This window comes from Orussus abietinus, unplaced genomic scaffold (genome assembly GCF_000612105.2).
Source record: "Orussus abietinus isolate OABI.00-Male unplaced genomic scaffold, Oabi_2.0 scaffold293, whole genome shotgun sequence".
NCBI lineage: Eukaryota > Metazoa > Arthropoda > Insecta > Hymenoptera > Orussidae > Orussus > Orussus abietinus.
The window spans coordinates 61,613-87,416 of NW_019394438.1; the positions used below are offsets into that span (position 1 = coordinate 61,613).

Below are 25,804 nucleotides of genomic sequence, written 5' to 3' on the forward strand. Positions count from 1 at the left end.
TGCGCTCGCCGGAAAAAAGAAAGTGTGCTTTTAATTAATCGTCCGCCCTGGAATCGACGTCGTCGGTGAAATATGCGAAGGAGCGAGGTCAGGTTATAGGAGTGCGGGTCGAGCGCGCGGCGAACGCGGGGGTGCGTTTCGGTCGAGCCGGTACGGCGGTAAAGGGCACGGGCGATTCGGCGTTCGCGACACTTGACGTCGGCCGAGTGGCCAATGGCCGCCGTGGACGAACGCCGTGTATCGGCTGGCAGGCCGCTGACCGATCTACGTTCCAAAGCGTGTCCGCCCGTTTGTCCTTTAGTTTCCTACCGTCAGTGCGCTCGATAAAATGCCGAACTGGCAGAAGAAGGAGAAGGTGCGTCTAATAGGGTAATTCCACGCCGGTTTGAGCGCAGTGGCTTTTTTCGGAGGCACGTAGCTGCCGAGCCTTGGGAGAACAACCCCGCCGGCTGCCGAGCTTCCAACTGCAGTTCGTTTAGGCCATCAGAACCCGTAGCGCGACTCGACGCGAGTCCGTCCTCGAGTCAGAAACTTCGAAGGCGATTCGTTACTGCGCGATTTCGCCCGCGCGATAATGGTACTCCTCTCATCACGTCAAGTCCCAACTCGATTTTCCCTGCTTACGCTACTTCAATGCGCCCGCAATATCTTTTGTTGCAGGACGCAGTCAAGAGCAAGGACAAGGGAAAGAATGGCAAGGAGTCGGACATCGCAGACGAGGTGAGGTTACGTCCAATCCGTATCGGGCTGGACCCGTCTTTATGGGACCATCTCGCGATCTGTCCCTGGTCTAACCGCCTTGCAGCGATAGTTCTATACCTTGAAGTGGGATAAAGTTGCGTAAAATACTTCATCACTACCGTGAGTGGTTAGTTCCGAAAGATGGGTTAAGGCGGTATCATGGGAGTGGCAAATCGGAGCGACGTAGAAGCAGTTTCCGAGGAATAACTGTTGTTTGATGTATTTCTAAAGGTTTACAAGTTATTACATAGTTGTTCTTATTTTTATGTGAATGCCATTTATGGTGGAGATATTTATATTATTTATGGAAACGTTATATGGATGAAACTATTACCAACTCCGTTCTGGTATGTCTAACATGTTTGAGTATTCCATGGAATATTTCTATCTCAAATGTGTCGTTGGTTTATGAAACAGCCGAGGCCTACATATCGTGTCTCTCTTCTGCATAATTCCGAGTCTATTTTTAAAGTATGCATGATTTATGCAACACTCATAAAATACTGGAGAGCATCCCTTATGCAATGCAAAGCGAACAGGTATTGAAAACTTTGACACGTCAGTGATGGTACTCGGTGCTGCAATTATGTCGTATTCGACCTTCTATTACCAGGCGTCTTGTATGGTTGCATAACAGACATAATGTCTGGTCGAGTTCGTCCCTAGAAGTATGGAAAGTCTAATAAGAAAAGAGAATTGCAAATTACCGCAAAGTCCACGTTTTACTAGGCGAGATCAGTCGATGATACTGTGGAAATTTCAACAGCTTCGCCGGGCGCCCGACAGGTGGCGCCAGGGTCTCCGAGCGCGCGTTGACACATTACAAGTCCATTACTTAATTACAACAATGATCACATCACAAGGTTTCATAATTTCATTTTAAACTTACTTCCACGAAGTTAATTAATATTCTCTCTTATTTTCCAACATGTCCAACTAGGTGAATTGGAGCCACGCCGTATTAATTAAAAATGCACGGCGTGCCTTAAAAACGCTCAGACATCATTTTCTTTTCTTTTTAATTCTTTTACACAATTCGCAACAAGATTAATTAAAAGATTCGATTTTTTAACGGAAATTCTAACGGCCGCGGAATTTTGTTTCGACCTCGTATCATTTTTTAATATTTTACCCCGATTGTTCCAGGATGTTGTACGCGTAAGATAAGTCAATTGAACGTATGCCCGATTCGGTAGCCACGTACCGTTGAACCGGTCGATATGCCGGTATCCGGTTACTCGCCCTCAAATATTTCCGACCTAGCATAAAATCTAACGGTCTGGAATTGGTTTCCCACGTCCGGAAGAATCCTCGAGATCTCGGCCCTCGTCCTGGACCCGTGTACGAATCTATTTCGAGTATCGCGCGAATAGAAAGCACTCTAATAATACATAAGTGCATTCCAGGCGGCTACGTCTTTTCACCGCCCGCCGACCTTGGGTGACTTTTGGTATCACCCCCATACCTAACCTAACTTCATGCCGGACGATCTCGACAATCGTCAGGTGTAGCGCGCGACCTTCGAAATTAGGCGATCGCCGTTTCCGCGAAAAAAAAAAAATAAATAAAAGACTAAGTGATCTCTCTCTTGATAAGAGCTTCGTGCCAAATATATATGTTACGGTGAAACACCGAAATCTAGAGAATGTCGACTTTCACCGGTGAATGTCAACATTCCCATGGTCGCTTCGTGTATGTCCGAAATATTTGCTAAATACCCTTATTTCTGACTTACACCGGTAAATGTTGACATTCGCCGGTGTATGATTGTCGACACACACTGGAGAGGGTCCGAATGTACAACAATGTAATGAAATATTCGATCTTTCACCGACGTATTTGGTATCTGTTGACATTCACCGGTGAAAGTCGACATTCTCCAATTTCGGTCATTCACGGTAACATATACATATATAGAGGCGCAAACTCTGACCTCGTCATTATCTGCGATGTTTTACCCTGTCGCGTCAAATTGCAGAATGATTGTCCTTTTCCGAATTTCTTGAATAAGTAATGTCAACTTCGACCAGGTTATCCAGATTGGATTATTTTCCTGCGTTGTTTTTTTTTTTTTTTTTTTTAAGCTATGAACGAAACCTATCGGTACATTTAATATATAATATAATTTAATGGGGAAGCCTCTTCTTCTCGGGCGCGTACCCGAAGGCCGCGGCTGAGAGATTTGTTTATATACGCGATTATCGCAATAAATATCTCGTGGTGGGGTCGCGCGGGGCTCGGGTGGGGACGAGCTAAGGACAGGTTGGAACCTACCGCTTCTCAAAGAACTCCCAGTCACGCCGATGGCACTTGAGCGGTAAACATTGGCCGGCACGCCTGCCAATCGGTGCCCGCGGTTCTCGCGACGGAGCTGCGTCCGCCTCGGGCGGCGGTTCGACGCCGAGTGGCGCCGATCGGACCCGCCGTTGCCAACTTCAATTCCATTTGATCTAGTACAATCGGATTAAATTAATGGCACAATCCCTTACAACGAAGAAATTAACGCCGGACTGAAATGATCGTACAAATAGTAGGATTAATAGTACGCGCTTGGCACACTGATCGGACCACGCGCGCGACGATTTGACGTTTTCCCTCGGTCACGTGGCCCGCCCTACCACGTGACCGAGCGACCACGTGGCGTGTTTGTCAACCGTTTTGCGTAATCGCCGGAAAAAACCCCTCGGCCTCGGACCTCGGGAAAAAATCGCTCGATCGGTTTTTCAGTCCGACTGGCGCTTTTTTGAAGGAACGAGTGCTATCCTAGACGTACCGGATCGCTTTTACGTAATCGCCGGGAAGGAAATAAGAGAAAAGCTAGACGCGATACCCTGGTGGAACAAGTACGACGCGTCGCCATTCGGTCTGCGAATTTTCGAGTTTCCTTTTCTTGCCTTCTTTGAGAACCGATTACCTTTGATTTCATGTGACAAGCAACAATGAGATTCGATAACAAGTGAGGCTGGACTTTAAAATTGTGAGAATGCGTCGTTGATTTCGAACGATTTGCAGCAGTAAAAATTCATGATTTTAGGAGTGATGTGAGAATCCCTCATTTTTTTTTCTTTTTTTATATGTGAGACTTTTTAACGTTGGATCATGATCGCTCGTTTCGGGAACGAAATTTCGTGAGATCCGGTTGAAATTGGCTCCGATGATTTGTAAGTCTGGGAGAACGACGAATCGTTTCCCAGGGGAAACGATTAGTGTAATTACTTGGGTACGATCGTATGACGGGTAGCAGGGCGCTAACGAATTGACCTATTGGCGACGATTATCGATACCTTCCAACGACGCCGTCCTTTTTCGCAATCGAGTGCGTAGTTGGTGACGCCGTTCAGTGTAACCTTCGAATCGCTCGCGTATAGTGGTCGAAATGGTTGCCATATCTATTTTTCACCTTTATCTTCTATACCGTCGATCCGCGATTGTCCGTCTCGTAACTTGAGATCTAATCGGTTCCTTGGATGTGAAATTCAATTGGTTCTTTTCACCGAGAAAATTAAAGGGGGGAAAGAAAAAAATGATCTCGACTCGCGTCACGGGGCGAAAATTCGGAGGATATTTTGGGCTCGATTATTATCGCGTCTCTCGTCGATTGGGGAAGGTCGGGGTCGAATGGAGGGAAGACGAGTCCTTCTTCCTTGATTGGATGCTTCCTCCCGGGTGGAAAAGGGGCGAGAAAAATCCGAACTCGGTGGTGGGACCCCGGAGGCGAGAATTAGAGGCCGAGCCAATCTCGAGAGCCCGGTGTATCGATGTCGGGTGTCGATATCGATCGGCCCGATATCGAGCCGCAGGCCGAACCTTACGACACGTGGAGCTACTCGTCTAGGATTTAATGGGACTATGTCGAGAGAAAATGGGGGAAATAAAAAGAGCCGCGGACTTCCTATCGCGCGGTCTCTCCGTCTTCCTTCTCGAGGAGATGGCTTCACGGGGATCGAAATCGCGGAAATTGGCCCGAAGCGAGCGACGTGAAAGACACCGACGTTTGACGGTAACAATGGGTCTTACGGAGCTGACGGGGCGGGATAAGAAATTCAAGAGAAATTACCACCGAAGGTACCTCGCGCCTCGGCCACGTGGTCGCCGTGACAGCTGCTCGAATAAAAGTTCGTCCAACGATCTCTCGTACGAATCGGGTTGTTTCGATTCTTGGGAGAGGAGGTTTAACCCTTTATGGGCCCGTGTAACTTTCAGGTCAAATTTTAAATGAAAAATTTTTGTTTCATTTGCATATATGTGCCCATAATTATGAAAGTGGTCTGTCATATATTTTTTGTTTCGAAATTACATTGAATTAATTTAGTTTGAAATAATGTGGCGTGAAATAACTGATAAACTCATTTTTTTTTTTTTTATTTTGACTTAGACCACTTTCATAATTATGGGCACATATATAGGTTCCTAATTGCTGAATTTTCGTTCCTCCAATTTTTTTTTTTATTTAATGAAAAATTCGGCCCATAGTGGGTTAATTTATCGGACTAGGGCGGTACGTGTACGAACTTTTCACATGTAACGAACGCTGAGAGTAATTACTTTCATCTGTCGCTTTTAAGTAACTTGGAAGATTTGAGGAAATCAGGGGTACGGAGACGATTCCCGGGGAAATGCTGGAGAGGGAGAAAACGCGATTTTCACGATTCTGGGATCGCCACGAGGCGACCGGATACGAAGTGCACGGTGAATTAGGACTGTAAAAGTTAATGTTTCCCCCGGAAGTGCGGAATAGTAGCCCGAAACAAGCTACAAATGGCAGCGGAATTAATACGCAGTCCTGGGATTCCAAGTGCATCGTTTGAACCAGCGAATGGGACTTCTTCTCATCTTGGATTCCGGCATGCAAAGTAAAATGCAAACCTTCAGCAACCTCGCATTCGGGAACGTTTTCAAGAAGAAGGCACGTGGTTTCAGTTCCGTTTTCCGAATCTTTAGGCTTTGGACACGTGTATCCTCTGTCTGTCTGTCTGATAAATATATAAATAAATAAATAAATATATATATAAAATAATCCGTTGGTCAGCGTAAGACAGAAAAAAAAAGAATAAGAAAAAAAAACTAACGATCGCAACGGCTCTCTCCTAGGACTCTTTAAGAGGAATTCCTGAGGTGAAAACCTGGCCGTCCAGGTGAAGAGCCGCGTCTCTCTTAAGTAGAAAAAATAGAGGCCGTCTTTGGCAACGAGTGCCAAATCTACTTAGCGCAATTCGAGGAGTGCACGTTGATCGCGACTAATGCCACGTACGCCCCGATACACCTGTGTGCGTTCTCGTGTATTTTTATTCGTTGCACTTCCGGGGCCTAGTCTTAGATCGCGAATCCCTTTCGATCAGTCGTATCGGAGGCGCCATATTGCGACGAGGTGCATTCGTCCTAGAAAAAAAATTCAAGACCCAAGTGGGGTTTCACTTTTCAAGAATTCGGCCCTTGGTGGCGATATTATTCGTTTGTTGGGTGACATTCGATTGCGGTGTGCGACTTGCTGTCGAAGGAATAGGTCGAAGAGCATGGCGAAATGCGCCGTTACCATTGTTTTCGACCATGTAAAGACTTTTTACGAGGGAGCTCTTGTCCTTTGCCAAATCTCCAAGCCGTCTGTGAAATTCGCGAAATCCGCGAAATCTTTCCGGGGGATCGTCCGAATTTCTTGGGGGTATTTCTTTCGAGGGGATTTTATTTTTTTTTGTTACGAGTTTGTTAAGATGTTCTCGAAATCATCCAGGAGATTTTAGATCGAATTCGTATCGCCTCGGCGCAGGAAACCTCCACCTGCGCAAAGATCCGACCTAATGAACGTTGAAATCAGGTGTGACGCGAACAAGCGCGGTTTTTTTTTTTTTTTTAATTCTTCGAGGCTGGTTGCCGTTAATGCCTCGAAATTTCCCGCGACCCCCGGCTGGGAACTCGGTAGAGTTTCGCACCAAGCACATCGGCGGGAAAATGTGTTCCTCTTTCTTGACGCGAAACCGAGATCGAATTTGTATCGCCTCGGCGTAGGAAACCTCCACCTGCGCAAAGATCCGGCCTAATGAACGCTGAAATCAGGTGTGACGCGAACTAGCGCAGAGTTTTTTTTTTTTTTTAATTCTTCGAGGCTGGTTGCCGTTAATGCTTCGAAATTTCCCGCGACCCCCGGCTGGGAACTCGGGAGAGTTTCGCACCAAGCACATCGGCGGGAAAATGTGTTCCTCTTTCTTGACGCGAAACCGAGATCGAATTTGTATCGCCTCGGTGCAGGAAACCTCCACCTGCGCAAAGATCCGGCCTAATGAACGTTGAAATCAGGTGTGACGCGAACAAGCGCGGATTTTTTTTTTTTTAATTCTTCGATGCTGGTTGCCGTGAACGCTTGGAAATTTCCCGCGACCCCCGGCTGGGAACTCGGTTGAGTTTTGCGCCAAGCACATCGGCTGGAAAATGTGTTCCTCTTTCTTGACGCGAAACCGAGATCGAATTTGTATCGCCTCGGCGTAGGAAACCTCCACCTGCGCAAAGATCCGGCCTAATGAACGTTGAAATCAGGTGTGACGCGAACAAGCGCGGAGATAGATGGAGAGGACGTGAGAGGTTTAGCAGAAGGGAGCGAACGCTCGACGACGTTTCTCTAATGAGGCCTTTTTTTTCTTTTTTCCCGATACAGACGAACAAGGTATCAGGGGGTCCGCCCAGCGGCAGCGCTCCGCCTCCGCCGCCGACGCTCATCAACAAGATCAAGTATCAACCTGGCGGGCCCGTCATCAAGAAGGACAAGAGGCAGAGCAGCTCGAGGTTCAACATCTCCAAGAACAGGGAACTACAGAAACTGCCGCTCTTAACCGGTGAGAAACCGAGAAAAGACCATTCAAACGCGTCCCATGAAATCCTATCTCTCGGGCGGAAGTCCATCTGAACCGACAATCGGATAAAAAGAGTAAATTTAAAAGATTTTTCCGGATGTTTACCGGATCTTTCTTTCCTTCTCCCCCGAGGGATAGGTGCAGAAATGATTTAAACCGCTCATTGATTACTTCTGTATTTCTATTCCATCCCTGATTTGTAGATGGAAGCCGGCTGTTAAGACCATCCTCCCAATTCGCTGAGTCCCTCATGCAGGAAATCATTTCTGTAATAACCTCCCTAAGTTAAGACGGATTTGTCCACCCTTAGCACGTACACATCGGGTATTACCGACGTTCAACCGGTAAACATCCAATATATTTGTCCCGCGTAGGACTAGGTTAATAGCTATAATTTTCGGACGATGCAATAGATATTGTGTTCAGCTTAGGCAGGATGAAGACGGTCGTGCGAGCGTCAGGTACAGGTTATTGTTTTATGACCCCCGAACTGCACGGGTCTTATCGCGCTTGCGTCCTGGCCGTATTTGCATGGATTTCCCTTCTTGGGCCTTTTCCGTGACCAATTGTGCCCATAATTATGAAAGTGGTCTAAGTCATATATTTTTTGTTTCGAAATTACATTGAATTAATTTCGTTTGAAATAATATGGCGTGAAATAACTGATAAACTCATTTTTTTTTTTTTAATTTTGACTTAGACCACTTTCATAATTATGGGCGCAATTGTCGTGCGGTCCTTACGGAGGGGCGACCAATAATATCATAGATTCTTTCCTCGTTCCTCCCACCAAAACGCTCAGAAAAATTCGGCAATAGGGCTGGAAGAGGAAGCAGGAAGGCGCTTTTCAACAACGAACTGAGATCAATGCTAGAAACATTTCGAGCATGACACCGGCAGAGCGATTTTCTTATGGCTGGTTAATACTTTGGTTTAGTTTTTTAATTGGCCAGACGCGAGATGCTTCTTTTCAGATGACGTACGGGCGATTAGCGCAACAAGTACCACCTTGGTTGCATGTCAGGGATAATTATTTGGTCCGCTGGCTGCTGTACCGGACCAGGCGGTATCCCGTGTACTCTACTTATACAGGGCAATTATTCAGGGCCTCTTTACGTCGGTCCATTGCTGGTCCTCCTCTGGATGAGTCCTCGGCGAGTTTTCCCTCCTCGTGGACGAGGACTCAACATTATCATCCTTTACCCCTGAAGCTGGAGATCGATATTCCCGGTAGATCGGCTATCGGAAACGGCCAGGAAGTGCACGGGTTTTACGATTATTGCAACGACTGCATGTTAGGCGTATCATTTTTTTTTTTCCAGGTCGTGCCGATCCCTCCGTGGTATCCTGGCGCGGGGTAATTACTCGTCCTGGGGATTAACGTCGTTTCTGATTTTATCCTCGCCCTGTACACGCAATGGCGGTAATCATTTCTACGTGGCATTCGAGATTCATTTCTCAATCCGTTTGTTTACTGGTTACTTGTACCTGTTACAGTGAAACACCGAAATCTGGAGAATGTCGACTTTCGCCGGTGAATGTAAAAATTCACATAGTCGCTTAGTGTATGTCCGAAATATTTGCTAAATACCCTTATTTCTGACTTACACCGGTAAATGTTGACATTCACCATGCACTAATATCTGTAATTGTCGACACACACTGTAGAGGGTCCTAATGTACAACAATGTAATGAAATATTCGATCTTTCACCGACGTATTTGGTATCTGTTGACATTCACCGGTGAAAGTCGACACACTCCAATTTCGGTCATTCACGGTAACATACCCACTAATCTATGTACTAACCTGGGGAGCATTTTGACGAATTCAAGGCACCCTAGTGCCAAGTACCTAAGGGCAGAGATATTAAATAGGTAACGAGCGTGTACAGAAGTATTAATTTATGTGCCCATGAACGGGGGGCTTTCGTTGCTTCAAAACGTCCCGCCATTTTGTAGGATATCAGATATCCAGTTAGTATATTGATCGGTGCTTGTCTCGTTCTAATGTCGGTGACTTTGGTCATTCGATAGGCGAAGGGAAACTCGGTGGAAACTCTTTTATAGGGAACTCGGGGACCCGGTGACGCGTCGCCGAATCGGCGTAGCGTTTTTCAAGTGTCCTTTATTCGTGTTTTCTCAGGAACCTGGCATTGATTCAAGGTTGCCGCCTCTCCGAAGAGCAGGCCAATCGAGATTCGCGATCCTCGATAACTCGCTACGCCTTTGTGAAGGGAGTATTTTTAGCGGCGTGCATCCACTTCCTAGGGGTCGGCTCTTATCTGGCCTTTAGGCGCCTGAAATACGTGCACACGTATGCGATTCATAAACTCGAGAGATTTCATCGGGCACTTAAATCTTCGCGGGTACGCGTCGATTCCTAAGGTCGATTCAAGCGGGTGTACAGGGTCCGTGCCGTATCCGTGCCGTATCCGTGCCGTATCCGTGCAGTATCCGTGCCGTATCCGTGCCGTAATCACCGAACATCGAAAGAAGAAGCAAAATGAGTTCTTCGGTCGAGGAACTCGCAGTGATAGCACTAATCTTGGAGGCTTAAGAAGAAATTTTAGGTAAAAAAGGAAAGCGCAAATAAACTTACGAAATTTCCGAAAAGGATAAAACGAGGGGTTCTTTACACAGATTATTGATTTCATTGCTGGATATCACTATAATTCAATACATTCGACAGGACTGTCGATATAAAAATAAAGAACTAAAAAGAAATTTTAGATAAATAAGGAAAGCGGAAATAAACTTACGAAATTTCCAAAAGGGGTAAAACGAGGACTTATTTATGCAGATCATTGATTTCATTTCTCGATATCACTATAAATCAATATAATTTGACAGGGCTGTCGATATGAAAACAAAAAACTAAAAAGAAATTTTAGGTAAAAAAGGAAAGCGCAAGTACACTTACGAAATTTCCAAAAGGGGTAAAACGAGGGGTTATTTACACAGATTATTGATTTCATTGCTCGATATCACTATAAATCAATACAATTCGACAGGGCTGTCTATATAATAACAAACATCGACGACGTATTTAGAAAAATCTTTTTTTACCGACGTCGATCAAGTTCCTCGCCGTGTTTCACATCACTTTAACACTATTTCTACCACGATTTTGTGTATACCTATTTCGACCAAAAGGTTTTGATAAGCTGGAGGAAAATGATACCGGTAAATAAATTTAACAATTGTTATACGAAAACTCAAAACATTAATTGAGAAAAAATTATTATAACGTTGAAAATAATTTCAAGTTAAAATTTTAAAATGTGTCTTGACACCTTTGGTAGAAATAGTGTTAATCACACGACCTGTACTGGTAAAACTATTTCTCCGCATACTTGCTGCCGTTTATCGGCCCTATCTTATCCGCGATGTTCGTGGTTGCGGAAGAACCGCGCAATTGGTATTCCTCGTTGTCCGCATGCCGAGCCAGGGTGTGTGGAGAGGAAGAAAAAAAAGCTATCGGGTCTAAATTCAAATCGATCTGTGGGAAGGGAAAAGGAAAAGGAAAACTTCTCTCCGGCATTTACGCCGACAAGGCGTACTCGGTCTACCCTCGATATCAGGTCATCTCGAAAGTCTCTCCGCGTATATATTTCTCCGGTCTTTGTTTCTTCGTTTTACCAACCATTCGTTTGCACGTTTATCCGCTCAAAGGACCCTGTCGGCGTCGAATCGGAAATCGTGTCGAGTGCGCTCCGTGATATACATCTAGGCACCTGTGTGTCCACTGGGCACAAAGGCTCCGTCGAAATAGCCCGACACTTAAACTCACGGCGGGTCCCCCGAATTCTCAAGAACAGGAGACGCAAAGGGAATTTCACGTAGAAAATGCGTCTTTGTTAAAGGTTCGGAGCAGGCAGAAATTTGTGTCACGCGTGTCATTGCTGATCGTTGCTTATCTGACTGCGCCGATAAAGCAAGCGCTAAATGTGCCCATAATTATGAAAGTGGTCTAAGTCATGTATTTTTTCTTTCGAAATTACATTGAATTAATTTCGTTTGAAATAATATGGCGTGAAATAACTGATAAGCTCATTTTTTTTTTTTTTTTAATTTTGACTTAGACCACTTTCATAATTATGGGCACAAATGAATCCTTCAGGGCTGTCGATATAAAAACAAAAAAATTAAAAAGAAATCTTAGGTAAATAAGGAAAGCGCTAGTAAACTTACCGAAATTTCCGAAAGGGGAAAAACCAGGGGTTATTTAGATCATTGATTTCATCGCTCGATATCACTATAAATCGATACAATTCGACAGGGCTTATCTAACTGCGCCGATAAAGTAAGCTCTAAATGAAGTGCAAGTGTGGACGACCATTTGAAATTGACCAGGAGTTTCCGCGTGGTTACCTTGAAAATTTATTACTCTATGTACATCTTCCGGTTTGGTTAAAGATTCCACCCTGTCGACTTTTTTTTTATATTTTTTTTTTAATATTATTTCGGAGGGAGAGGACGACTAGTAATGAGGGATTCTTCCTCTTGCAGGCATTACGCGTTTTATTTATCCCGTTTATTTCTGGCGTTTATTGGCAGATAGGAATACCGCCCATGGCGTACCCAGGAGCCGTGCCCTCGCATTCAATTATGGACTGGGAAATTCTCCGGACAGTCGACGTGACCTTATTTCCTCCGGGACCGAAACTCGAGCGTGTACGGCCAATCGTACACGTGCTACCACTTGTCTCCCACGTTTGCACGGGATGGACCCGCCGGATGCTGGCCGTGGGGAGGTCGCGCATTCCAATTTGCAATTTGCAATTTGCTATTTCCAGGGGTACAATCTACAATTCACGAGTCCTCCCTTCCCGCGGTCCTGAAAACCGGGAGGGAGGAGAGAGAGCCTCGGAGGCGCGGCTCGTCGCCGTCAGCTGGTCGGGTGACAAAGACCGAGATATTAAAAATAGGCCGGCGTTGCTATATCCGATGCGATGTCGTCGGTGCTTCGATCGACCCCACTTTGTGCTCGCCTCGTGTCTCCTGACTTTTGATTTTCCCCTCGGAACACCTCGCCAGGGATAAACCTGGCCGTTTTTCATTTTTATTTTATTTCAGGATAAATAAGAGGAGGGCTTTACATAGTTATCTTACACGAGCCGAGATAATCTCTCGATTAGTTAATCACGGTCGTATGAAATGGGAATTTCAGGGATGTCGTTTATGAAACTTGCCCTCGACTTTGCTCCCACACTCTTAGAATTTATTTAATAAATAATCGACGGATTATTACGGCTCGTGGGAGGATGGGGTGAAACACTTCTCGCGTTTAGTACTTTACTCCTGGCCATTTTTCATTTTTCTTTTATTTCAGGATAAATTAGAGGAGGGCTTTACATAGTTATCTTATACGAGCCGAGATAATTAACCCGATTATTTAATCACGGTCGTATGAAATGGGAATTTCAGGGATGTCGCTTATGAAACTTGCCCTCGACTTTGCTCCCACACTCTTAGAATTTATTTAATAAATAATCGACGGATTATTACGGCTCGTGGGAGGATGGGGTGAAACACTTCTCGCGTTTAGCACTTTACTCCTGCTGGGAGTGCAGGCCATTCGGCGTGGCGTTCTCATGAATGGATCGGCAATTGAGGGCTTCCTGACCTTTCCCAACGCGGAACCGTCAATCGGGCCTGCGAACACGTGGAGATAGATCAATTATCAACGGACTCATTACCAACGCGTTTAAACAGAGGTGAAATCAGGGTATCGCGGAATCCCGGTCGCATTAATCGTGAGACCTATCGAGCGAGCTGGGAGTCTCAGGTGTCTGGAAAAGCACTTATCAGAGGGCTGATACGAAATTCTCGACTTCCGCGAACTCATGGAAATGTGCAATTGGCGTAAAGCCTTGTCTTGTCTTCTAGAAGAGATCCATCTATCATGGCCTGAAATTCCCCTTAACACATTCGCGACCGGAAAATCTTTTCCGTTTCAAATACCGAGTACCGGCGAGCCATCATTATGGACGTGATTCACGTCAGCGGCAAAATAGGAATAGAACTGGAAAAGACGTGGATTCACGTCAGCGGTCGCGAATGTACTAAGAAGTCCCTTATCAAAGAGCCAATTATCGGATCGTTACCGCACGTCGCTGATGAGACGTGTACCTTGGTGCACAGTCATCGATCGCCGTTTCAAATGATTCTTTGCTGTAAAGTGATCGATCGCTGTTTTAAATGATTCTTTGCTGTAAAGTCATCGATCGCAGTTTCAAATTATTCTTCGCTGTAAAGTGATCAATCGCAGTTTCAAACCTACCTTGCCATAAAGTTATCGATATCGCAATTTCAAACGTTTCGTAAAATGTGAACCATCGGACCGAAAAGTAACAAGAGGGCCAATCATCGAATCACCTTTCGGGTCTCGACCAGATGAAACGTCAGCGACAAAAAAAGGAATAGAACTTGAAAAGACGTGAATTCACGTCAGCGGCAAAAAAGGAATAGAACTTGAAAAGACGTGAATTCACGTCAGCGGCAACCGGGAATAGAACTGGAAAAGACGTGAATTCACGTCAGCGGTCGCGAATGTGTTAAGAAGTCCCTTATCAAAGAGCCAATTATCGGATCGTTCCCGCACGTCGCTCATGAGACGTGTACCTTGATGCACAGTCATCGATCGCAGTTTCAAATGATTCTTCGCTGTAAAGTGATTAATCGCAGTTTCAAACCTACCTTGCCATAAAGTCATCGATATCGCAATTTCAAACGTTTCGTAAAAAGTGAACTGTCGGACCGAAAAGCAAGAAGAGGGCCAATCATCGAATCACCTTTCGGGTCTCGAGCAGGTGCAACCTGCGGTCTGCACCAGGTCCCTGAATGGGCCGCGCGGGTCTGGGGCTCTCCTGGCCTTCCCCAACCCGGGCCCGGTCAATCGGGGTTGCTCCCGCGTAACGTCAGGGGATATCGATTGTCGAAGGGCGCGCGCATGCGCGCTGACCCCACCCGGCGTTCCCCATTCGCGGGACGTAAACAGTTCGGACCCGGACCCCGGCTCCGTAGCTTCCTCATCCCTTCCCGGTTTCCGCACCTTATCCGGCCCGGACGGATTTCGCGTCTTCTCGCGGCTGCGACCATCGTCCCCCGTGGAAACCGCTCCACCAGGAAAATAACCGAAATCGCGATCCTAGGCGTGTCGCGTAGGTGCTACAGGTGCTCGATTATCCGTCTACCGGGGTCGCGCCCCTCGAGATACGCCCTGAAATAATTCCCCAGGGAAAAGAAACGTTGGGTATACCTAATCGAAACTAGGGCCTAGAATATTTCCGGCCTCGACCTACTGCGCTCAAAACTCCCTTTCGGACATTTTCCGGCTTTCACCCCTTCCGTAAAGGGTCGTTGACTCGTCAACAGAGAGGGCGACGAGAGGTTTGTCCGCGAAGTGGGACTATAGCACCCTTCCGGCATAACTTATGTATATATATATATATTCCTTCTATTACTTCGTAAATCCATTTAAAGTGCCGTTTAATAATGATTCGTTTTCTTTATTTGGGGATTTTCTCGGGCCGGGTCGAGAGATGAGAACCGCGTAGTTGGGAAAGCGCGCAATACGCGAAACGGAGATCGTCCTGAAGGGACGCCAAGTGATAGCGGACAGAGATTATAGAGACGGAGATCTTGCCATAGGATGTGCATATGCGAAGGGTCCAATGGAGGATAAACTGACGCATCTTTTGTCTATATACTTTTCCGGAAGTACGCTGTACGCGTTACGAGTCCTTTGATAGGTCAGATAGGGTGAATGGTAAAAACGCGAAGGAAATTTCCTTCTTTTTTCTTTCTCTCTCTATCTCTCCCCTCAAATGGGGAATTTATTCAATTCGAGGTGTCGTTATTTCATGAGAAAGTGCTGTAGTGCATCTCGCACTTGCGCAGTGAGAACTTCCGGAGTAGTTTAGGGACGGAAGATACCTCCCTTCGGATATCCCCACCCTTTCGCGTCTCCTCCATTTCTATAAGCTGTGTGATAAGAGAGATATATATTATATTGTTTAGTCCGTGTAGAGAGTGAATTTTTTCGCTCATTGTCAGCGAGGAGAGACTTCGTGGTCTTGTGAGTGACGAGCGGGATCGGAGCAGACCAATTTAATTAACCCTTTGAACGCGGAGCCTTTCCGACATATGGGCGAAATTCGTCTGACCGGGCAGGCAATATTGGACCAACCGTACCGTGACTATAGTCACCCGTGGAAGCGAAAGGGTTAAGAGGACCTCGACCTCGGCGCGGAATGGGGCGCGATCCCGAAGCAACAGATTGCCGCAAAAACCCGGAAATAAGCCCGTAACGAGATCGATTGTTACCCAGGGTGAGCGACGGGACATTAGCGAGGAAAAGTCCCAACCCGAGGCGGAGAGCCTGGCGAGATTCATCCCTGGGAATCAGTTTTTCCGGCGAAAGAAATGGTCCACGTGGGGGGCATGAGTCCTTCCATGGGCTCAGGACTGCCCAAGAGTCCCAGCTTCCATCAGGGACTCGCCTTCGCAGCCGTTTTATCTCACGAGCCTCACAATACCTTTCCGGTGGTCTCTGAGTTGCACTATCAGCCGTTGCAGCCTCTGTTGATCGGTAATTTTCGAAAGGTCCTCTTTCAATATCTTCTCCTTGGTTCCCCGTGATACCTAGAAATCCCTTTTTGCTCTGTTTCAGGTATTGACTTATGCGCTGTGATTTATTTCCCTTTTGTCACCCTGATTTTAGTTAGGGAACCTTGGCCACGTGGAAACTCTCATGGGAGTTGCTTACGTCTGCTTCTTTCTCTTGGTTGAGGTAATGAAATCTCTCCGTCTGATTGCAGAAGCCCAGCAAGGCAACGAGAGGGAGGAACTCTTCATTCAGAAGCTGCGACAGTGCTGCGTACTCTTCGATTTCGAGTCTGATCCCCTTTCGGACCTGAAATGGAAGGAAGTAAAACGCGGGGCTCTTCAGGAGATGGTCGAGTATGTGACCAAAAACAAGAACGTCATCACCGAAGCCATTTATCCCGAGGCGGTAAACATGGTGAGTGCAACGCACGGTTAAGGTGATATCAAAGAGTCAGCAGATGTATCTGAGAGATCTAATTGTTGGTCAGAGTATTTTACGAATTGGGTCTACCGATTCGTTTCTGAGTTTGCCACGGGAGGCGCTGTAGTAGGTCCTGAAACTCGTGGAATTTCATTTATCGTTAATAATCTGTTTACTTATCATGGACTAGGCAGATTAAATGCAAGAAGTCGATTTGCAGTTTGCTGTGAACCTGTTCCGCACGTTGCCGCCCTCGTCGAACCCGAACGGAGCGGAATTCGACCCTGAAGAGGATGAACCTACCCTGGAGGCGGCCTGGCCGCACTTGCAGCTCGTCTACGAGTTCTTCCTGCGCCTCCTGGAGTCGCAGGACTTCCAGCCTTCGGTGGCCAAGCGCTACATCGACCACAAGTTCGTCTTTCAGCTCCTGGAGCTCTTCGACTCCGAAGATCCCAGGGAGAGGGACTTCCTTAAGACCACGTTGCACAGGATCTACGGGAAGTTCCTCGGCCTCAGGGCGTACATCAGGAAGCAGATCAATAACGTTTTCTATCGATTTATCTACGAGACCGAGCACCACAACGGCATCGCCGAGCTGCTCGAGATCCTCGGAAGGTGATGCCGATGAACGCAGATTCGGAATCCGGGATTTCATCGAGGCGACGCGAAGATGGCGTCAAGGAGTTCTCCTCCGTGATACCTATCTCCAAACCGGGTGTACTGAATAGATTCTAACTTCACAATATAAATACGGAGGGCATAAAGATGGTCCTGAAACTCGTGAAACTTGAATTCTTGAAAAATTTATTAGTAGATATTTTAAAAATTTGTTGTAAATCATTTCACGAGGGTCAGGACCTTCCTAATAGCCTCCATGTTCACGTTGCAATGTCCGAAACGGTTCGGTACACTCAGCTCGGGGGAAACTTTCATGGACATCAACCCCTCGGATGCCACTTTCACATCCCCTTAATGATCCTCGTGATCCTGGAAACAGCCGAGCTTGAAATCGCTGACTTTGCCATCTGATTTCTGTTTCAGTATCATTAACGGCTTCGCGCTACCTCTGAAGGACGAGCACAAGGTCTTTCTATTGAAGGTGCTCCTGCCTTTGCACAAAGCAAAGTCCCTCTCCGTCTACCATCCGCAGCTGGCGTACTGCGTGGTGCAATTCCTGGAGAAGGATCCCTCCCTGACCGAGCCCGTTATCAGGAGTCTATTGAAATTCTGGCCGAAGACGCATTCTCCTAAGGAAGTGATGTTCCTCAACGAGATGGAGGAGATCCTCGACGTGGTCGAGCCGGCCGAGTTTCAGAAAGTCATGGACCCGATGTTCAGGCAATTAGCCAAGAGCGTCTCGTCCCCGCACTTTCAGGTTAATGTTCGTCGATTTTTGTCCCCCCATTATCGTGGATACTTCCCATGTTTCTTTTTCTTTTTTTCTCTTTTTCCCTGCGAGCTTCACCCGGTTAACTCGGTTTCGGGAATTTATTCTTCTGCTTGTAGGTGGCCGAGAGGGCTCTCTACTATTGGAACAACGAATACATATTGTCCCTGATCTCGGACAATTATCACGTCATCCTGCCGATCATGTATCCCGCTCTGTACAGGAACTCCCGCGGTCATTGGAACAAGACCATTCATGGGCTTATTTATAACGCGCTGAAGCTTTTCATGGAGATGAACCAGAAACTTTTCGACCACTGCGCCCAACAGTACTATCAGGTATGAGCGAGGCGACGTGCCTGATTTTTTTTTAGGAAAACGACCCATCGGGCGAAGTAAATGTATCTGTGACGTCCTTAGGATCGGCAGAAGGAACGCAAGCTCTTGAAAGACAGAGACGAGGCATGGGTTCGCGTGGAAGCTTTAGCCATGAGGCACCCTAATTACCAGGCCGCTAACAAATCTATGGCCAATCAGTCTTACTCACTGCCACAACATCTGGATAGTCCTCTGCCGGACGAGGATGGCGACCAAAGTCCTCTTACCTTGGAAAAGATAGAAGCCAAGGCTAACGAGGTAACGTCGCGAGCTACCCGCTTAGACATTGTTGCAAACTGCCTTTAAGCAGCCTTTAACAGGTTTGATTTGTTCCTCCACTGACCGCTTCGATGACGATTTGGTGACTCGGGTTAGCTGGACTTTTCCATTTAGTTGACACTTTCGCCACCTTTGGCGCTCCGGTCATCGGATGCGACGACTGGCCATTGTTCAAATCGAGTGCAATTGCACTTTTACAGTATTTAGGAGAAAAGTGCAGCGCTTTTTGCACAAGTACCATCATCTGGTATCATGAAGCACGAAAGGAAATGTACGAATCTCACCTGAAAGAATTTTATTCCTATTTTTTAAATTCCATCGATACCAGTCTAATGGAAATTGCAAAGCTTCATTTTTAATATTCTTGAGGCCCACGAGAACACAACCTACTCGAGGATAGAAAGTACAGCTAATCCTAACGAACCTAGTAATTGGCCTAATTAGGGAGATGGTGATATTTCCCCAAATTAGCCGGGATATAGATGAGAACGTTTTATATCCAAAATTCAAATCCTATCTTCCCGATTGTACCCTAACGACTGAACTACCCTGAGCAGTGTTATTTGTTAAGTAACGTTGATTAGCGGTGTGGGTCTTGATTAGATGTTGGGCTCTCGAGTTAATAAATCGGTGAAGGAAGGAGATGGAGAAATGATTGCAATTGACGCAGACACTTGCTTTAACTCGAGTTCAACGAGTTGAAAATGTTAACCTCATCGCGTCCCTAAGCTGAGGGAGAAAAATGATTTTCCATGAATATTTATTAATGTCGTATCGTTGGTCGTTCCTTCGCCGCCGCCTCTTCCGAGTGACCTGACTTTCCGTTCTCCCCAGGCAAAGAAGATGACCACGAACACGACGAAGCCGCTGCTTAGAAGGAAAAGCGAGTTGCCGCAGGACGCATACACGATGCGAGCTCTCTCCGACCACAAACGCGCCGACGAGTTCCTCGTGACGCCACCAGACCCGAACAAGTGCTAGTCCCTGTCTCGCTCCCTTCTGATCTACGCGCTGCTTTGCCGTAGTAATGCCAGCAGTTAGAGTTCGTCCTGGTCGAGGAGAACGGCGACCACGTAGGACGTCGTCGCCGGGAGAAAACGGGATCTTCTCGCGGCTGGACGAACGCAGATCAGGTCCGAAGCGAAGAGAGATAGGAAGGATTCTCGCAGGGCACAGAGGAAGCCGCTAGATTCAGAAACGCGTGCCGCCTCCGTTAGAACTCCGCTTAGCGAGAAAAAGGGACAACGTCCTTGTCCCTCCTGCTTTTCCACCGCATAAGATACACCCGGGCACCGCGTGGTCCCGAAGAGAACGGTCGAGGTCGGTGCCCAGGAGCCGGCGATTCCCGATCGGGAGCATGTAGGTCGTCGACGTCGGTCCACTAGATCGGAATAGATGACGAGAGAACAAGAGGAGCGGAACTCGAAGAGGGAAGGAGAGGGCTAGGACTTTGACGAAGGAATCCTTCCGATGGGAGGAGACGTTCCATTAAAGGTTCGAGATATCCCGGCGGAGGTTTAAAGTCGCGGAGAAATTGATGACTACCCGGGGGGTCGGAAGGTCGAAGCCTCGCGGTCACTGTTGCGCCATTAAGGCGATATGAAAGGGTCGTTCTATGTACCAAAAGGGTGAAAATATTTATACGACTTTTCTCCAAACTGGGCGCACCGTATCCTTTGAAACTTGAGCACTAGAGTATGAAGGCCCTAAGGAAGAACGCGAATGCCTGGGATATTTCATTTTTCAAAGGAATTTCCCTGTGAGCCTGGATTAGAACCAAGAACGGGCTTTTTTGTGAAAGATCAGATCTCACGAGCATCGCGCTCTTCTTTTTGGTCTCCCCATAATCAGGCGTTAATGTTTCATATGACTCGGTGCACCCAGGTTGGGAGAACGTATTTATTAATACTTTAACGCGTTGTATATGTAGAATGACTCTTTCATAACGCCGTTAAATGTTCGAACGAGCCAAATATTCGTAACTCGCCGTACTCTGCTGATGGTGTAACGCGGATGTTCGTTGAAAGCGATGCATCTCGTCGGCGTTGCACGCGAGTCGGTTGCGCGGAACCAGGGAATTCAAAAGTTACGTAGAAACCCCAGGTCCTGTATTAGCGGTTGATGTTCTAAAAGTTGGCGAAGAAACGAGGAGTGCGGGTAAAAGAGAGATAACATAGTACTGTGTGTAAGATAACGAGAGAATACAATCCGTTATATATTGCCCTACGGTTAAAGGGGATCGAGAGATGATTACAGCGCCGCCATCCGTTGGCTATAGTACTATTTGTCATGCACCAAACGTCCGTATCCTTCTGGGCTTCTATGGAGACTTCTGAATTCTCTACTTCTGACTTCTCTACGTGAGTCTTCGGTCGAGTACGAAGTTGCATGTTGCTTTATCAAAAATGTATCCGACGTTTAGGTACAGCGTTAGACTCGATTTCACCGTACTGTTAATTTACTCGGTCCTAAGGCTACGAGATGGAGAGATTTTTACGCGCTCACGGTCGAAACGGGAAGAACACGTAGCAAAGAGAATTAATAAAGAGAAGAAAAGAAACGAGGGAAAGAGAAAAAGAAAGAATATGAGTCTTCGTGCTGCTGGCAGGCTGTTACGTTAATATTACCGATATACATTGTTGAAGATAAAGTATTGATAAGCTCCTTATATAAAATATTACAAATTAAAGCTATACATTAAATCAACTATGATAATGATTTACTTATTCCTCCCGCGGGAACGGCCATTTCTGCCGAAGTTGATTACTCGTAGGACTAGCGTTGATTTATTTCATTACTATCGCTAGCGCCGTTTAATGCCTGATTCCACCAACCTCGGTCAAATAGCTAATCCTCGGTTACAACTAGTTACACGTTCCGCCACATCTTTAACGACGGGTTAATTTCCATTAACTGTCGATTAGATTAACCAGCCAAATTCGGTCGTTTAGCTTAGGTTAATCCAACTTCAACCGCGAGGAAAACATGAATTAGAATAATTGAAGTTAACTTTAACCTACGGGTAGGTAATCGATGATTTAACCGAGGTCGGTGGAGCCGGGCATAAGTATTATTGCAGAAGTGAGCACCGAGGCAGCTACGGCGTTTAAACCTGCAGCTACTACCGACGTGCATTAAAAAAAAAGTGCATTAAAATTACGCATCGCATTTTTCTAGTATTATAATCGAAAGACGGATTACTTGTGTAAGACTCGGTTAATCGACTGTCTCCGTCGTAGTTCGACAGTAGCATCGAACGAAAGCAAATGCGAGCTAATGCAAATCGTAGACTTAGGGGAGGTCAGGTCACCCTAGAGCTGCCTGTTGTTTTATATTTAATATTACGTGTAGATAATCGCGTGATTGTTTTTTATAGACCCAGGTCTACTCTCCCGAGCGAGGAAAACGATATTCGAAGCTGCGTGGATCGTTATCGAGCATCCAAATATATGGGGAAAGAATGGGGAGAGGAATCTTTTAAATTCGGGCCTTCGCAAACGTGAAATGGAATTTGCTGTGCTCTCCTGCCAAGGGAAAAAATTAAATATATAAATATAAATATAAATATATATATACATAGGCTCTCCATCTATTAACGTGCTACAATGATTATCCGAAAGCTGTAATTATTTTCGCTGCTGTAAATATTTTGTAAATAATATACCCGCGTTTCTATCAGGCTTATCACTTCGAGGAAGGGATGCTAACGAAATAGTATATTCGATATGTTTTCTTCGTGACTCTTCTCGATGTGGTTCACTTAACCTTAAACGCTCGGCGCATACCACGGATTAAATAACGTATCGCTGTGCTAGATATATATATTTTTTTAAACTACTCGTGCTTCTTTTATATAATCTCGCGAGATAGATCTTATTGGTTGCACAAATTAGTCAGCCGGAACTGGAGTAGATCGTCAGTCTTTGCCTCGGAGTTATCATCGTTACTTCGTGATGCTGTGCATACAGACACCGTCTTGATATGCTCATCGGAGCAGTTGATATATATAAAATTTATCACAGTTTATAGTTTGGCAGATAAAGTTACAGTATTATGCGATGTCCGTGCCGAAATATCTGAATCGTTAACAACGGTAAATGTTGAATGCTATGCGGAACATACATATTTTTAAGCAAAAATAAGAGTCCTACTCTGGTCATACTTGTAAATTACTTTAACTTTTTCCCTCCTTGAGTATCGAAACACTCCCATATACGATAGTATATTCCGTCTGTAATATGTTGAAAGCGTAGTTTTATAGCGAATAAAGCATTGCTACAAAGTTTAGAGAACTCGGTTATATCTTTTGATTATATCGAATGAGTACGTAGGGCAATAGAAACAAAAATAAGCACGACATAGATTGGGATATCCTAACCTAAAACAAAGACATTAGATTGCTGCATTGGATATAAATGATGAGTCAAAGGTTTTTATCGTAAGGAAATGTTGATGCCGTTATAAATATTTTATTATGCGAGACAATGATTAATGTCAAAAGTAACTAATGTGATAGTTGTATTGTTTGTGGTAGAGAGAAGAGTTATGGTTCAGATCATTCCCTTGAAATTCCAAGTTAATAGTGTTGTTGGCCACTTCCTTGCTGACCTTGATTTCTTCCACCTCGATTGTAACCGCCTTGATTCCATCCACCTTGGACCCTACCACCGCGTTGACCACCTCTATGGTATTCTCCTGTTCCTCTGTTATCGCTGTAACTTCCACCCCTGTTATCACTGTAGCCTCCACCTCGGTGGTCACTATAGCCCCCACTTCTGTTGTTACTGTATCCTCCGCCTCTGCTGTCACTGTAACTACTGCTTCTGCTGTCACTGTAACCTCCACTTCTGGTATCTGTATAACCCCCACCTTTGTTTTCATTGTATGATTGAAAATATTTTGCTGGATCCGTCGATTGTGATGTTTGAAAATAATTGGCTGGATTTAACTTGGGCTGATAGCCCGACTGGTTTTGTCCAAAGTTTTTGGTCGCATCTTTGTGATCTCGATATCCACCCTGGCTTGCACCACCTCCTCGACCACCGCCACCTCCACCACCACCACGAGCTCCTCCTCCTCGACCACTTCCTCCACGTCCACCTCTAATCAATTTAATACAGGAAATTGATAATTGTAAAATGTAACAGGTTCAAAAGAATATAATTAATAACATTAAGATATTCACCTAAAAGTGGAAGGTCCTTGGACACGATCCTTCTGCCAGGATGGCATTTCTGGTGGAGGTGCCTCCTGCTCGCATGGTCTTCCACCTCGGTCAGGAACATCGCCGATAATCACTTTGTTTATTTGACTACGTGTATTTTTACGAACTGATGCATTGCTAGTCTTTTCTAGTATTGTTAAATCGCAACGTGCTGCCAATAAGTCACTAAGTGTCACGTTAGGTTTACTCATCATAATAGACCTTTGCTTTTGGTAAAGGGTATTTAACTGATCTTCTTTAGGCCTTATTCTGTCTGACCACTTAAACAGAGAAAACGTAATTTAAAATTGTACGGTCTTATTTGATATATTACTTACGTTATTTAAAATAAAAAAACTACATAGAGCGATCGAGAGTGTGATTAGATATTTGTTGAAGAGGTTTAAGTATCCTACCGAGAAGGATTGAACCGTGACGTCCAATCTTTTCAACAACATTTGACGTCGTGTTTCATATTCTTCTTGTAATTCTTGTTGTAGTTGTTCTAATTTATCCCATTGATCCTTTGATAATTCCCCAATGAATATTGGTTTATCGAGAAGTGCTGGTGGAACTTGTGCTACCAGTTCTTGTAACTTAGTCTCTAACTTTTTAAACAGTAATTCCGGAGTGATATTTTCAGGCGGCTTTTGAAATTTCAGTGCTAGTAACATTGCTTTTAAGCATTTAGCAGTATCGCTTTCATTCTATAAATGTGAAAGTAACATTATTTAACTTAATATTATAAATTATAAATGTTAAATACTATGATTCAACTTACAATAGTGACTTGCAAATTAGTAGAATTATCTTGTGTCTTAGCCACCAGTATTTTACTTGTCATAAGCTCGGTTATTAAATATTCTAGTAAAACAATTCTGTCCTGTCTGGTTGACAATCTGTGATTGATATTTCCCGTTGTCAGTTTTTCATGTATACATCCCACTTCTTTAAGAAATGAACTTAATTCCAACATAAATGAACTGGCGTCTTCGGGCGACGAAGTAGGATGAATTTTTGCTTCCAGGTTACTGAGTACTGCGATCTGGTCTGATAACCATGAAACTAGTCCTGTAAAATCTATGGATTTTGGGCCACTATCTAATGCTGCAGATAATTTGTTATCGTCAACCAAGGGTCCCTTGTACCTGCATTATAATTTAACCGACAATTATTGTACTTTCCGAAAATTAAATCCAAACAATATTGAATAATAATCGGCAATGCGGTCGCAAATACTAACCCAAGGTCCTGAATATTTTGTAGTATGTCAGTTTCCATGATCAATACCTTTGAAGTCTCAGTTGTTTTAATCAAGAATCCTCGACATAACTAAACATTATTTACTAGATCGTTTCAACTTTCGATGTCTGCATAGCTCGTCACTTATTTGAAACTGTAGAATCAAAAGCGATTAGTTTATTACAAATGAAAGACCGTACTTAATTCCTAATACTATTAATTTTAAATAATGCAGAATTGAACTAAGTTGCTTTGAATTACTCCAAAATAAAAATCTGTCAGATTTCCATTACAAATAAATGCCATGAAATCTATTAGTTTAGAAATTAGTGATAAAAGAAATTTATTAGTTCACTCTGCTCATTAAAAAAAAAAAAAAAAAAACAGCGTACGTCAAACGTCCATATAATTATCTTAAATGATTGCAAAGAGTAGCAACATTCCGAATGGCTTTCCGGAAACATCCCAGAATCGTAATTCTCGACATTGGCAAAATATGCATGAAGTTTACCTATATTTCGTAGAATAATGTCGACGCAATTAATGAAGTAACAATTCGGAGTCGATAGATACCCTTATTAATGGAGTACCGGCTTCTACGAACCCAACGTCCTTAACCATGTGCTATCGGGTGCCAATAGTCGTCAATGGAGCACCTGTATGTATGCACATGTACATGTACTTGCCACCAGTTACCTCT

The 25,804-nt window shown here is 45.0% G+C and overlaps 2 protein-coding genes and 1 long non-coding RNA gene across 15 annotated transcripts; 1 reads left to right on the forward strand and 2 right to left on the reverse strand.

The window, feature by feature from the left end:
- Positions 1-22,946, forward strand: LOC105697107 (serine/threonine-protein phosphatase 2A 56 kDa regulatory subunit gamma isoform). 11 transcript variants are annotated; one of them, XM_012420145.2, is made up of 9 exons: positions 1-577; positions 661-720; positions 7,388-7,565; positions 16,408-16,610; positions 16,837-17,231; positions 17,658-17,991; positions 18,123-18,341; positions 18,423-18,638; positions 19,494-19,640. In XM_012420145.2, the coding sequence occupies exons 1-9, from the start codon at positions 575-577 to the stop codon at positions 19,638-19,640; spliced, it is 1,755 nt and encodes a 584-aa protein (XP_012275568.1). In that variant the 5' UTR covers positions 1-574. The 11 variants fall into 11 exon arrangements, with proteins under 11 accessions (XP_012275568.1, XP_012275562.1, XP_012275560.1 ...); XM_012420139.2 differs by lacking the exons at positions 1-577; positions 661-720 and adding exons at positions 3,056-3,283; positions 5,307-5,647 and having other exon boundaries at positions 19,494-22,946; XM_012420137.2 differs by lacking the exons at positions 1-577; positions 661-720 and adding exons at positions 3,056-3,271; positions 5,307-5,647 and having other exon boundaries at positions 19,494-22,946.
- On the reverse strand, positions 8,508-9,634 carry LOC105697119. The gene is made up of 2 exons (XR_001103780.2): positions 9,393-9,634; positions 8,508-8,989 (listed from the first exon to the last, which is right to left on the reverse strand). It is a non-coding gene; the product is annotated as an uncharacterized LOC105697119 (long non-coding RNA).
- A 143-nt stretch (positions 22,947-23,089) lies between the features above and the next one.
- On the reverse strand, positions 23,090-25,784 carry LOC105697110 (protein FAM98A). Of its 3 annotated transcripts, none has more exons than XM_012420150.2 (6): positions 25,678-25,784; positions 25,106-25,258; positions 24,644-25,010; positions 24,279-24,569; positions 23,845-24,143; positions 23,090-23,761 (listed from the first exon to the last, which is right to left on the reverse strand). In XM_012420150.2, exons 2-6 carry the CDS (start codon positions 25,141-25,143, stop codon positions 23,236-23,238), a joined length of 1,521 nt encoding a protein of 506 aa, XP_012275573.1. In that variant the 5' UTR covers positions 25,144-25,258; positions 25,678-25,784; the 3' UTR covers positions 23,090-23,235. The 3 variants fall into 3 exon arrangements, with proteins under 3 accessions (XP_012275573.1, XP_012275572.1, XP_012275574.1); XM_012420149.2 differs by having other exon boundaries at positions 25,616-25,755; XM_012420151.2 differs by lacking the exon at positions 25,678-25,784 and adding an exon at positions 25,497-25,543.
- Between the last annotated feature and the right edge of the window lie 20 nt (positions 25,785-25,804).

Coding starts and splice junctions, on each gene's coding strand:
- LOC105697110 (XM_012420150.2), bottom strand. CDS start 25,143: ATGGAAACTGACATACTACAAAATATTCAGGACCTTGG. Junction 25,011..25,105: donor CAAAATATTCAGGACCTTGG/GTTAGTATTTGC, acceptor ATTATAATGCAG/GTACAAGGGACCCTTGGTTG. Junction 23,762..23,844: donor CAAGGACCTTCCACTTTTAG/GTGAATATCTTA, acceptor TAAATTGATTAG/AGGTGGACGTGGAGGAAGTG.
- LOC105697107 (XM_012420139.2), top strand. CDS start 5,558: ATGGGACTTCTTCTCATCTTGGATTCCGGCATGCAAAGTAAAATGCAA. Junction 17,992..18,122: donor TCTCGTCCCCGCACTTTCAG/GTTAATGTTCGT, acceptor TTCTGCTTGTAG/GTGGCCGAGAGGGCTCTCTA. Junction 18,639..19,493: donor TAGAAGCCAAGGCTAACGAG/GTAACGTCGCGA, acceptor CGTTCTCCCCAG/GCAAAGAAGATGACCACGAA.